General features: G+C 46.0%; 1 protein-coding gene across 2 annotated transcripts in view; it reads left to right on the top strand.

Moving 5' to 3' along the window:
• Positions 1-13,754, top strand: part of klhdc3l (kelch domain containing 3-like) — a 64,869-nt gene that overhangs the window by 43,131 nt on the left and 7,984 nt on the right. For both annotated transcript variants that reach the window (XM_078227915.1, XM_078227917.1), the window contains one exon: positions 4,251-4,437. In XM_078227915.1, coding sequence (XP_078084041.1) covers positions 4,251-4,437 — 187 coding nt within the window. The remainder of the gene's footprint in view (positions 1-4,250; positions 4,438-13,754) is intronic.

Here is a 13,754-nt window from a genome sequence, read left to right as displayed (position 1 = left end):
TGTTTCAAGGAGTAACATTTGATCTACAAAACATTAAGCATAAAGAGCCTGTCCATTCTCAGAGAGGGAATGGGAACTAATGGCCTCCGTGCTGCTCTTTGATCAGTTCTCTGTCAAGCATTGTGTTCCCTTTCATTTTGGGTCTTGAATTGCAAGTAACGCTTTGCCAGTAGCTATCATAGAAGAGTCATAGAATCCCTACAGTGCAGAAGGAGGCCATTCAGCCCTTTGAGCCCGCACCAGCAACAATCCCACCCAGACCCTACACCTATAACCCCATGTATTTACCCACTAATTCGCCTGACATTAAGAGACAATTTACCATGTCCAATCAACCTAACCCGCACATCTTTGGACACTAAGGGGCAATTTAGCATGGCCAATCCACCTAACCTGCACATCTTTGGAGTGTGGGAGGAAACCGGAGGAAACCCACGCAGACACGGGGAGAACGTGCAAACTCCACACGGACAGAGACCCAATTCCAGAATTGAACCCGGGTCCCTGGTGCTGTGAGGCAGCAGTGCGAACCAATCTGCGACTGTGCCGCCCTCAAGCTAAGTAAAGCTAACTCAATTTGTGGTGAGTCTCATGATTTTTATTTTCTCTCCAGTGTTTTCCCCTTCCTCGGCTTCCTCTCCTGAAGGGATTTAATTTCCTGCATGCACAAGACAGTGGATACTGTCTGCCATCCAGTGCTGCCCATGTCACCATTCTTCATCTAGAAGGCTCTTTGGGTACTGGGGTAGCATTGGCACTCCTTATACTCCTCATCTAAAATCCCTACACCACGTGCCTTCAACCAGCCAGACTTCTTGAAGACTGGGAGCAAGAGACCTGGTCAGTGCAGAGACAGAGCCCTGCAGCCCTGTTGATACCTCCGCTGAGATCTGTTAACTCCACGTGCCAAAGGAGCTTGAAGCTGCCACCTTCCTGATCTGTGCGGCTCAGCTTTTCACTGGACAAACTCAGCAATCCAATCCACAGGGTTGCAGGCGAGGTGGTGGCATATGGTATTGTCACTGGACTAGTAATCTAGGGATCTGGGGACCTTTGGGGACTTGGGTTCAAATCCCACCACAGCGAACAGAGAAATTTTAACCCAGTAAAAATCTGGAATTAAAAGGTCTAATGTTGACCATGAAATCATTGTCGATTGTTGTAAAAACCTATCTGACTCACTAAAGTTTTAAAGTTTGTTTATTTGTCACAAATTGGCTTATATCAACACTACAATGAAGTTACTGTGAAAATCCCCTAGTGGCCACACTCTGGCACCTGTTCGTGAGGGAGAATTCAGCATGGCCAATGCACCTAACCAGCACGTCTTTCAGACTGTGGGAGGAAACCGGAGGAAACCCATGCAGACACGGAGAGCATGCAGACTCCGCACAGACAGTGACCCGAGGCCAGAATTGAACCTGGGTCCCTGGCGCTGAGAGGCAGCAGTGCTAGCCACTGTGCCACCATGCCACCCAATGTCCTTCAGGGAAGGAAATTTGCCATCCTTACCTGGTCTGGCCTATATGTGACTCCAAAGCCACAGCAATGTGGTTGACTCAACTGCCCTCTGAAATGGCCTAGCGAGCCACTCGGTTCAAGGACAATTAGGACAAGGTAACAAATGTTGGCCCAGCCAGCGCAGAATCATAGAATCCTACAGTACAGGAGGCCATTCGGTCCATCAAGTCTGCGCCGACCACAATCCTACCCAGGCCCTATATGTCATAACCCCATGCACTTACCCTAGCTAATCTCCATGACACTAAGGGACAATTTAGCATGGCCAATCCACCTAACCCGCACATCTTTGGACTGTGGGAGGAAACCGGAGCACCCGGAGGAAACCCACGCAGACACTGGGAGAATGTGCAAACTCCACACACAGTGACCCAAGCTGGGAATCGAACCCGGATCCCTGGCGCTGTGAGGCAGCAGTGCTAACCACTGTGCCACCGTGCTGCCCCCGTCCAGCATCACCTACATCCTTTGAATTAGTTTTTAAAAAATCTGACAGTGCAGGCGTCAAAGACAAGAACTTGAGAAACTGCCTTGAAAGATACAAAAGTCTGACGTCACGTACCAACCGAATCAAGAACAGCTTCTTCCCTGCTGCCATCAGACTTTTGACCTTGTGTTAAGTTGATCTTTCTCTGCACCCTAGCTATGACTGTAACACTCCATTCTGCACTCTCTCCTTTCCTTCTCTATGAACGGTATGCTTTGTCAGTATCGCACACAAGAAACAATACTTTTCACTGATATATGTAACAATAAATCAAATCAAAAAAGTTTTGCTAGTGGTGAGGAAAATGGAAAGCAGCTGGTGCTTCCTTTAGCCTCTGATGGTGCTGAGGAAATCGAGGACCCATTACACGTTCGCCTTCCGAATTGGCAAGATTCACCTAGTATGTATATGTGTGTGTGTGTATGCGATGCCTCACGTCACACAACTGCAGCGCTGTCGCAGCCAAATGCAGCAGCTGTGAGGATGGTTTGAAGTCATTGTGCGACACTGTAAAATAAAAACAATCATTTTCTCTGCTTATTTTGCCCCGAATTAACAGTCAGTTTGGGTCTGATTATTTTTGTGTGCGCATTGTGCAAGCTGCAATTGATACTGCAGCTGGCACAACAGGAAACCACCAGTTGGCCAGCGCCTCTGTTTAGTTGGCACCCTGGAACAGAGGCATGTGTGTGAGCCGTATAGAAGATGTTGAAGGAGGAAATTTTCCAGAAAACCATATTTTGTATCATCAAACATATTTACTTATTGGACTAATTGGCACCACTCATAACGGGCCAACAATGCAGAGGGGCACCCCCGGATGGATATTCGATCGGGTCCCCCCCTGCACAGCTGAGAGACTCGCGAATTTCAAAGACTACGGAAGATCCCTAATCTGCCTAGCAACAGCGCGCAGCTGCATTTTAAACTGGCCAAGGACGATCAAGATCCCTACGAAACGAGACATAGAGTGGGTTATCAAAACCAAGCTATCACTGAAATATTACCAATTCGGCCAAGGCAGACATAAAAATCTGATAAACTAAGATATAAGAATAAAAGATTAGAATGAAATACTCCAGACATCCAACAGGACAGGATGACATTAACACTCAATCTCACAAGCAGGAAACACAGACACGAAACAATAAGATCAATTCAGATAAGAGGACACATAGAGAAGATAATGGGAAACGCATTTAGACACCGGGGCAGGACCAAGTAATCCCATTAACACGAACACACACCATACAAATGCTAATCGATGAAACTTCCTAGGGACTTTTTAAACTGATAGACCATTTTAATACATAAGATAACACACATATAGCCAATGTTCCCACTCGAATTTGGATCCCTATAAAGATCCAGAGCTGATGTGAAAGGATTGAGATCAACGTGGCCAAGCCACTGTTTCTGAGCTGGCTACGGGGGTCTCCCTGGGATCCCAGTAATTGTACAATAAAGACACGCTTTGAACCTTGATTTGCGACTCAACTTCTATTCTGCACTGGTAAAGGGATATTTCCCTACAACAATGTAAACTAAATTAAACTGCAGCAAAGCACCTGAGCTGCAAAGTAACTAAAAGTAAATCTCGCACTCACATCAGAAAGCCCTTTTATATCAAGAAGGATTAACACATGCAATGTACTAATACCAAATCAGTTACAAAACAGTTGGAGGCAAGTTATTTTTAGAGGGATGAGCTCAACTGACCAAAGGACTTTCTGCGCTTGAGAGTTTGGGATAGTGTGGGATACGTGGATTGGAACATATGAGCAGAGGTAGGCAAACTCAGCCCTACGAGCTTGCACTGCCCTTCAATCAGATCATGGCTGATCTCTCCCTGGTCTCAAATCCACCTCCCTACCTGTTCTCCATATTCCTTTAACCTTTTTTTAAAAATTAGAAATGTATCTATCTCCTTCTTTAATGATTCAGACTCTACTCTTTACTGCTGATGTCAGATTTGCAACAGATCTTGATGCTTCTCTGAGATGGAAAGGTTACTATCCCCCAAGATGCTGCATTTTCAGTCCCCTGCGACAATCATTGCCCCAAAGACAAACTTAGGGGCAGCATCAGCAATACTGGAGTGGCCAACCTAGACCGATGTGACCAGAAAGAAAGGCACTTGAATGGTTTGGAAAGAGAGTGGGTGGTAATATATTTTCAAAATAAACTACCTTTGTAATTTTATATTGCCGTTTCAATGTTACCAAAATACCTCTTCCAACAGACGCCAAGGATTGGTGCCCAGTGTCTACCCCCAATGGTGATGTGGGTCCCGGACCTCGGTACAGTCACTCTGCAGCTGTCTACAAGGGAGGAATGTACCTGTTTGGGGGACTGGTTGGACTTGTAGAACAGAATGACTTCTGGAAGTGGGATTTCAACAATGGCACGTGGTCCAGAATCAAAGCACGGTAAAAAGATTTCAACAGTAGCATGTGATCGTGTTTTAGTGTACGGCAGATAGATCTTATTGAATAAACCATTCTGAAGATAATATTACAGAGAGGAGGGGGTTTAATTTAAACAGCCCTGATTTCTCCTCCCACCTCCCGTCAGTAAACAGGTATTTTGATTTTGATTTCCCTCTTTCTAAGCAGCGGCATATTTCCCAACCTGTCAGTTTTGGTATGATCCAATTTTCTATTATTAAGCCCACGACAAACTTAAGATATGGTCAACTCATAGGGTTAGTTTATTCTCCCAGGATGAGGAGTGCTGCTATGTAGCCACCTGTGTATTGGTACAGGAAAAAAGGGATAGAGAAAGAAAATTTACAGGGCAAAGACCACAGAACAAGGAATCATTGTTTCATGCGTGTCCAGAATCAAAGTCCAAAAATGTATTCCTTCACACACATCTGCAGACTGAAGCCTGATGCTGGATAATTCACTTTTCCAATAGGAAAATAGGACATTGTAGGAGGCCAGGGAGGAAATTGCGGGTCCCCTAGTCGACATTTGAATCATCGATAGTCACGGGTGAGGTGCCTGAAGATTGGAGAGTGGCAAATGTTGTGCCTTTGTTTAAAAAGGGCTGCAGGGAAAAGCCTGGGAACTACAGGCCAGTAAGCCTCACATCTGTGGTGGGTAAATTGTTGGAAGGTATTTTGAGAGACAGGATCTACAGGCATTTAGAGACGCAAGGACTGATGAGGGGCAGTCAGCATGGCTTTGTGAGTGGACAATCATGTCTCAAAATTTGATTGAGTCTTTTGAAGGGGTAATCAAGAAGGTAGATGAGGGCAGTGCAGTTGATGTTGTCTACATGGACTTCAGCAAGGTCTTTGACAAGGTACCGCATGGTAGGTTGTTGCATAAGGTTAAATCTTACGGGATCTAGGGTGAGGTATCTAAATGGATACAAAATTGACTTCTCCTTAAAAGAGCTATCTAAATGGATACAAAATTGGCTTCTTGACAGAAGCCAGAGGGTGGTTGTAGAGAGTTGTTTTTCAAACTGGAGGCCTGTGACCAGCGGTGTCCCTCAGGGATCAGTGCTGGGTCCACTGTTGTTTTCATTTATATTAATTATTTGGATGAGAATATAGGAGGCATGGTTAGTAAGTTTGCAGATGACACTAAGATTGGTGGCATAGTGGACAGTGAAGAAAGTTATCTTCAATTGCAACGGGATCGTGATCAATTGGGCCAGTGGGCTGACGAATGGCAGATGGAGTTTAATTTAGATAAATGCGAGGTGATGCATTTTGGTAGATTGAACCAGGGCAGAACTTATTCAGTTAATGGTAGTGCGTTGGGGAGAGTTACAGAACAAAGAGATCTGGGGGTACAGGTTAATAGCTCCTTGAAAGTGGAGTTACAGGTGGACAGAGTGGCGAAGAAGGCATTTGGCATGCTTGGTTTCATCGGTCAGAACATTGAATACAGGAGTTGGAATGTCTTGTTGAAGTTGTACAAGACATTGGTAAGGCCACACTTGGAATACTGTGTGCAATTCTGGTCACCCTATTATAGAAAGAATATTGTTAAACAAGAAAGGGTGCAGAAAAGATTTGCGAAGAAGCTACCAGGACTTGATGGTTTGAGTTATAAGGAGAGGCTGGATAGACTGGGACTTTTTTATCTGGAGTGTAGGAGGCTGAAGACTGATCTTTTAGAGGTCTATAAAATAATGAGGGGCACAGATCAGCTAGATAGTCAATATCTTTTCCCAAAGCTAGGGATGTCTAAAACTAGAGGGCATAGGTTTAAGGTGAGAGGGGAGAGATACAAAAGTGTCCAGAAGGGCAATTTTTTCACATAGAGGGTGGTGAGTGTCTAGAATAAGCTGCCAGAGGTAGTAGTAGAGGTAGGTACAATTTTGCCTTTTCAAAAGCAATTAGATAGTTACATGGGTAAAATGGGTATAGAGGGATATGGGCCAAATGCTGGCAATTGGGATTAGTTTAGGGGTTTTTTAAAAAAAAAGGGCAGCATGGACAAGTTGGGCCGAAGGGCCTGTTTCCATGCTTTAAACCTCTGACTCTAATAGGGCTGACTTCCATGATGAGGTAAATATGCTGAGATGTTGTAGTCCTGTAGGCGATGGTACAGAAATTCCAGGAGAAACTTTGTAGATCAGGGACAGGAATTCAAACCTGGACAGAGCCCTTGTTCTCTGCTGCTGCTTGGTAGACGGAAGATGGCAGTCTGAGATTTGCAGTTGCACAAGGCAATATCACAGCTTACTTCAACCAAGGTGGTGGGGGGGGGGGGGTCGTCATGTCACATGACTCCTATTTTTCCATTTTGCCTTTAACAAAGAGCTTGTAATTATTTGTCTACGTTCCTGAGTTTGTTAGTGTTCCAACCATTAGGAATTACATAGGAAGTTTGTAGGCTCTTTGTCCTAGCAGACTAGTAAATTCCGGTGGCCAAGCTTGGCTTCTGAAATGTAGGTGTCCTTTCTATGATTCCCTTTGAATTTTGTCCACAGGGGTTGTTAACATCCCTTCAGAGATAACGAGATACAAAATTTCTTTGATCCTACTAGATTATCTCCTATTGTTCGAAGTTCATAGGCAGATATGGCTTCAGTCAATTTAAAAGGTCATTGTCAAGTTTAACAATTTTACATACATAAAAATATAATATTGGGGTCTTAACTCTGTTACGTCCCTCGCAGCCTCGGAGAAAATAATGTTTCATTGTTTTTGTGTTCTTATGAAGGAAGGATGGGAAGTGAAGAGGTATACGTGCATTCTCTCATTCACACTGACACGTCAGACACACAACTCTCGGAGGCAATGGCAGTTCCCTGCTGCGTTTTCTTTAGAAACATAGAAACATAGAAAACTACAGCACAAAACAGGCCCTTCGGCCCCACAAGTTGTGCCGAACATATCCCTACCTTTTAGACCTACCTATAACCCTCCACCCTATTAAGTCCCATGTACTCATCCAGGAGCCTCTTAAAAGACTCTATTGAGTTTGCCTCCACCACCCTTGACGGCAGCCGATTCCACTCGCCCACCACCCTCTGTGTGAAAAACTTACCCCTAACATCTCCCCTCTACCTACCCCCCAGCACCTTAAATCTGTGTCCTCTCGTAGCAGACATTTCCACCCTGGGAAAAAGCCTCTGAGAGTCCACCCGGTCTATGCCTCTCAACATCTTATACACCTCTATTAGGTCTCCTCTCATCTTACGTCTCTCCAAGGAGAAAAGACTGAGCTCCCTCAGCCTATCCTCATAAGGCATGCCACTCAATCCAGGCAACTTCCTTGTAAATCTCCTCTGCACCCTTTCAATCTTTTCCACATCCTTCCTGTAATGAGGTGACCAGAACTGAGCACAGTACTCCAAGTGGGGTCTGACGAGGGTCTTATATAGCTGCATCATTATCCCCGGACTCCTAAACTCAATCCCTCGATTGATAAAGGCCAGCACACCATACGCCTTCTTAACCACCTCCTCCACCTGCGGGGCCGATTTTAGAGTCCTATGGACTCGGACCCCAAGGTCCTTCTGATCCTCTACAGTACTAAGAGTCTTTCCCTTTATATTGTACATATAAAGGGCATTAAACCTGAGTCAGTGCAGCAGCAAGGACATTGTCCAATCCCAGGGTGTGGAAGGTTTGGGTCATTTGGGAAGATTTATCTTTATGGGTTTTGGAGCTCTGACTGTTCACAATTAAATGTATCCCAAAGAGTCTGGGTGTTTTACAGGGTGGGTAGCATGCAGGAGAATGATGGAATCTCTCTCTGAGAGTGCCAGGCCCTTGGATCGTAGGCCTGTGCAGCCTAATTCCTGCCTGTCCACTTTGGTAACCTGTGGGTTTGGCTGTTCAAGCCTAGGGACTGTGGTAAGTTGAGGGTCTGGATGTTGGGATGTTTTAGAGGCACTTTGGCCTCTTTATGGGATTCCAGTTCAGTGCCCGGCTTGGATGCTAGTTCAACTGAGCTGTTCAAGCTTTTGTTGCCAGGTGCTTTGGGTTGGCATGGCAACAGGCGGGCAGCTACTGCTGAACCTTTCTGGGCCTAGATGATAAGAAAATTGTCTTCTGGTAGGGGCCACTCCTGCACCCATCGCAGGTTGGGTTACAGTATTGTAACCTGGGGCTTGTATTGAATTTTATAATGTCCAGTCACCTTGTGATTCTGCATGATGGCGGGTGAGCATGGGTCCAATTTGGTCAGGGTCCCTCTGCTGGTCAGTTGGGTGATAGGTTCTGTATCTTTCGGGGCATTATTGCCCTCTGGTAGATGGCCAGCTCTGACTGTCGCTCCTGCTGGCTTTTCCACTAAGTGAGGTTTCACCCTAATTCTTTCTGGGCCAATTTGGGTATTTGCCTAATCTCTGCTTAAATTCATAATCAGGCTATTGGCCAATCAATGGTTTCCCAGCTTGGGACTTTGACTTTGGAGGGGCCACATTCCGAACTTGTTCCGTGTCCCTTGGAACACATCTGCCCTCATGTGGAGGAGCTGCTCCAGCTACTCTCCCTGGTGGCTTTTTGACTTGGGGAGGCATCTCACTCCCTGCACGCTCGTCAGTTTGGGAACTCCCTTTGTCCCTTTCGAGAAGAATGAGGGGGGAACTCATAGAAATATACTTACTCAGTTAATGGTAGGGTGTTGGGGAGAGTTACAAAACAAAGAGATCTAGGGGTACATGTTCACAGCTCCTTGAAAGTGGAGTCACAGGTGGACAGAGTGGTGAAGAAGGCATTCAGCTTGCTTGGTTTCATCGGTCAGAACATTGAATACAGGAGTTGGGACGTCTTGTTGAAGTTGTACAAGACATTGGTAAGGCCACACTTGGAATACTGTGTGCAATTCTGGTCACCCTATTATAGAAAGGATATTATTAAACTAGAAAGAGTGCAGAAAAGATTTACAAAGATGCTACCGGGACTTGATGGATTGAGTTATAAGAGAGGCTGAATAGACTGGGACTTTTTTCTCTGGAGCGCAGGAGGCTGAGGGGTGACCTTACAGAGGTCTATAAAATAATGAGGGGCATAGACAAGATAGATAGTCAATATCTTTTCCCAAAGGCAGTGGAGTCTAAAACTAGAGGGCATAGGTTTAAGGTGAGAGGGGAGAGATACAAAAGTGTCCAGAGGGGCAATTTGTTCACACAGAGGGTGGTGAGTGTCTGGAACAAGCTGCCAGAGGTAGTAGTAGAGGTGGGTACAATTTTATTTTTTAAAAAGCATTTAGATAGTTACATGGGTACGATGGCTACTGAGGGATATAGGCCAAATGCGGGCAATTGGGATTAGTTTAGGGTTTTAAAAAAAGGGCGGCATGGGAAAGTTGGGCCGAAGGGCCTGTTTCCATGCTGTAAACCTCTATGACTCTATAAGGATTAGACAGGGTGGATGCAGGAAGGATGTTCCTGATAGTGGGGGTGTCCCAAACCAGGGGTCATAGTCTAAGGATATGGGGTAAACCTTTTGGGACTGAGATGAGGAGAAATTTCTTCATACGGAGAGTGGTAAGCCTGTGGAATTCGCTACCACAGAAAGCAGTTGAGGCTAAAGCATTGTATGTTTCAAAAAGGAGTTAGAATTAACTCTTGGGATGAAGGGATCAAAAGTTATGGGGGAATGGCGAGATCATCCAACTCAATAGCCGGATCAGCCGTAATCCGAATGGATGGCACGGAACAGGCTCGAAGGGCTGAATGGCCTACTCTAGCTGCTATTTTCTATGTTTCTGCCAGCCATACCCCTGGCAAGTCCTGAACCTTCCCTTTCCTGGTTTAAAAACTCATCTTCCTCCAGGCTGTTTGACTACATGGGGCATCTCCCCCACTATCTCTTTCCCTGCTTCTCTGGTCCCTATTTAATTCTGGGATATCTGTTCTGATTCAGGTGGACTTTCCTGGAATTCTTTTAGCTTTACTGGCCTGGCTTCAGCTGTGGGACATTCAAACCGCCCTTGCACAGTGTTTATGGATGCTATCGTGGCCTTTTGGGCCTCTGGACTTTCCCCAGCTTCCTGCTCTCCTGCAGCTCTTGGCTGCTTGACATTGGTCTCTTTCCTCACTGGCTAGCACCTTGCTGCCAGCCAACTCTTCCCCAAGGAAGAAAGCTATTCCTGCTCCTGATAGCTCATGCACAACTCCAACCGAAACAAGGTCGTGCTCAAGGTGGACCTTATGGAGCGGATGCAAACACAGATCCTCCTCCGATTGGGGAAGACCTGGAGTTTGGAGAGGGGTGCGAGTGTGTTCCTTCCAACATTGTGGTGTTTCCTCCCGCAGTCCAAAGATGTGAGGGTTAGGTCGATTGGCCATGCTAAATTGCCCCTTAGTGTCAGGGGGATTAGCAGGGTAAATATGAGGGGTTACAGGAATGGGGCCTGGGTGGAATTGTGGTCGGTGCAGACTCAATGGGGTGAATGGCCTCCTCATCTGTAGGGATTCTATAATTAAGGACTGGCCAGAGCAGTACAACAGACTGGCTCACATTTTGGGGTGGGTAAGGGGACACTCGAAAGGACAAAGCTTCAGAAATTCTCTGGGAGTTTGTTCAGCTCAGATGTACATAGTGTTGTTTCCTCCAGTGGGGTATGTTTCTGTAGCAAAAGGCTCTGCTTGTTCTGCTATGCTATCCATTGGAATGTCTTTCAGGGGACCACTTACATGGAGCCTGATTAGGCCAACAGGCTTTCCTCGTACTGTCCGGTGAGGAATCTCCCTTCCTCCAAGTGTATTTGCCGGTTGGAGGGTAGGCAATTATTGAATTCCTCCAACAATGCCAACTCTCCCATCCCCTCATAGGTGCATGGGATTCTTATTGATCTTACCCATCGGTCAATTTGCTTCAATCATTCAAACCCAATGTAGGTTAGTGTGAGCTTCTTACCAGGGTTCTGGAATGGCTGGCAATGTGTCCCCAGGACCAGATCATAGGCACTTACGATGGCGGCCTTTGTCTGCTCATAGTTCATGGACACATCGGGAATGGGCATGGTGTGGAACTCTTGGGCTCTCCCGGACAGCTGCTCCGGAATTAAAAATGTCCCGATGTCTGAGGGCCATTTTAGCTGTCCTGTTGTCTTCTCAAAAGTGGCAAAAAAAATGACTCCACATCACTCTCTTCGAATTGGGAATGAATCTTGCATATGTGAGGGCCTCCAAGTCGTTCTGGGTTAGAAAGGTTGGGGTGCTACTGAGTAGAGAGGAGTTTTACCTCGCAGCCTCCTGCTGTCTAAAGTTTAAGTTTAAAGTTTTAACATTTATTTATTAGCGTCACAAGTAGCCTTACATTCACACTGCAGTGAAGTTATTGTGAAAATCCCCTAGTCGCCACACTCCGGTACCTGTTTGGGTACACTGAGGGAGAATTTAGCATGGCCAATGCACCTAACCAGCACATCTTTCGGACTGTGGGAGGAAACCGGAGCACCCGGAGGAAACCCACGCAGACACAGGGAGAGCATGCAGACTCCACACAGACAGTGACCCAAGCCGGGAATCGAACCCGGGTCCCTGTCGCTGTGGGGCAGCAGTGCTAACCACTGTGCCACCCTGGAGTCAGGAGGATCTCCCTTTTTCAGCTGCTAGCTCCATTTCTAATTTTCAAAGCTCTCTTTTTCCCTTCCCTCTCCTGAACCTCTAACTGCGGGCAGCTTTTCTAGCTTGAAATTGGCTAGAGCAGGGGATTTGGTGTCATGATTAAGCTCTATATCGAACTGCTCTGCTGGTACCGTGAGAATGTTTCACCAACAACTGATTCAGTTCATCTAATTACTGGGTAATTTTAACCGTAGCTCCCGAGCTGCAGCTTTCTGCTGTTCTGTTCCAAAGGCTGCAAAGGTTCCACCATTCAAATTACCCTTGTTTAACCCACATCGAGGGGCAAGGTTTAAAGGAGATGTACGAGGCAGATTTTTTACAGAGAGTGGTGGGTGCCTGGAACTCGTTGCCGGGGGAGGTAGTGGAAGCGGATACGGTAGTGACTTTTAAGAGGTGTCCTGACAAATACATGAATAGGATGGGAATAGAGGGATATGGTCCCCGGAAGGATAGGGGGTTTTAGTTAAGTTGGGCAGCATGGTCGGTGCAGGCTCGGAGGGCCGAAGGGCCTGTTCCTGTGCTGTAATTTTCTTTGTTCTTTATCTAGGCATCACTGTCATTTTCTTAATGTTGGGGAAGAGGGAATTTGCTGTGTTAAGCTCCTTGAGTTTTAAAATTTGTTCCAACCAGTTTTCCCCTCTTGGGTTCCAATTGACTCTCATCAGATTTGGTTTGTCTCTTCACTTGGGACTCTGGTCGAATTCAAATAGGTTATCTCGGATTTGACATCCAGTTTCTGTTATGGACATGAGATGGAGATGTCGGCATTGGACTGGGGTGGGCACAGTAAGAAGTCTCACAACACCAGGTTAAAGTCCAACAGGTTTATTTGCTATCACGAGCTTTTGGAGTGCTGCTCCTTCATCAGGTGACTCTTATGTTTACTTATATTTAATTTATATTTTTGTATGACTCACCTGATGAAGGAGCAGCGCTCCGAAAGCTCGAGATTCCAAATAAACCTGTTGGACTTTAACCTGGCGTTGTGAGATTTCCTTCTGTTGTGGACAGGAAAGGGTTTAATTTAATCAGCTCTGATCTCTCTGTTTGCCACCTGATTACAAACATTAAGGTGGTTTGATTTGTTTCCCCCTTTATAAGCTGTGCCAAATTTCCCAACTCCTCCTCCGTTTTGGTGTGATCCAATTTTTTTATTAAGCCCACAGCAGACTTGAGATAGGGTGAACTTAGAGGGTTAGTTTATTCGTAAACACTAAAAGCATGGGAGGGGGTGTCACCATATAGGATAGAATCCCTACAGTGCAGAAGGTAGCCAATCGGCCCATTGAGTCGCACCAATTCTTACCCAGGCCCTATTCCTGTAACCCTACTAATCCCCCTGACCTCTATATCTCTTGGGACACTAAGGGACAATTTGGCATGGCCAGTCCACCTAACCTCACATCTTTGGACTGTGGATGGAAACCAGAGGAAACCCACGGGGAGAATGTGCACACTCCACATAGACGGTCACCCGAGGCCAGAATCGAACCTGGGTCCCTGGCATTCTGGTGCAGCAGTGCTAACCACTGTGCCACCCTATGTAATCCCCATGCATTCCTACAATTAAAGAGGGATAGAGAAAGCAGGATTTACAAGGCAAAGAGTTATTGTTTCATGTGAGTCCAGTGTCCAAACAAAGTCCAATTGTGTATTTCTTCAGAGGCTTATTCTCAGCTGTGAGAAGAGTAGGTCG

Source organism: Mustelus asterias, chromosome 14 (genome assembly GCF_964213995.1).
Source record: "Mustelus asterias chromosome 14, sMusAst1.hap1.1, whole genome shotgun sequence".
Lineage (NCBI taxonomy): Eukaryota > Metazoa > Chordata > Chondrichthyes > Carcharhiniformes > Triakidae > Mustelus > Mustelus asterias.
This window is presented reverse-complemented; position numbering and strand designations above follow the sequence as displayed.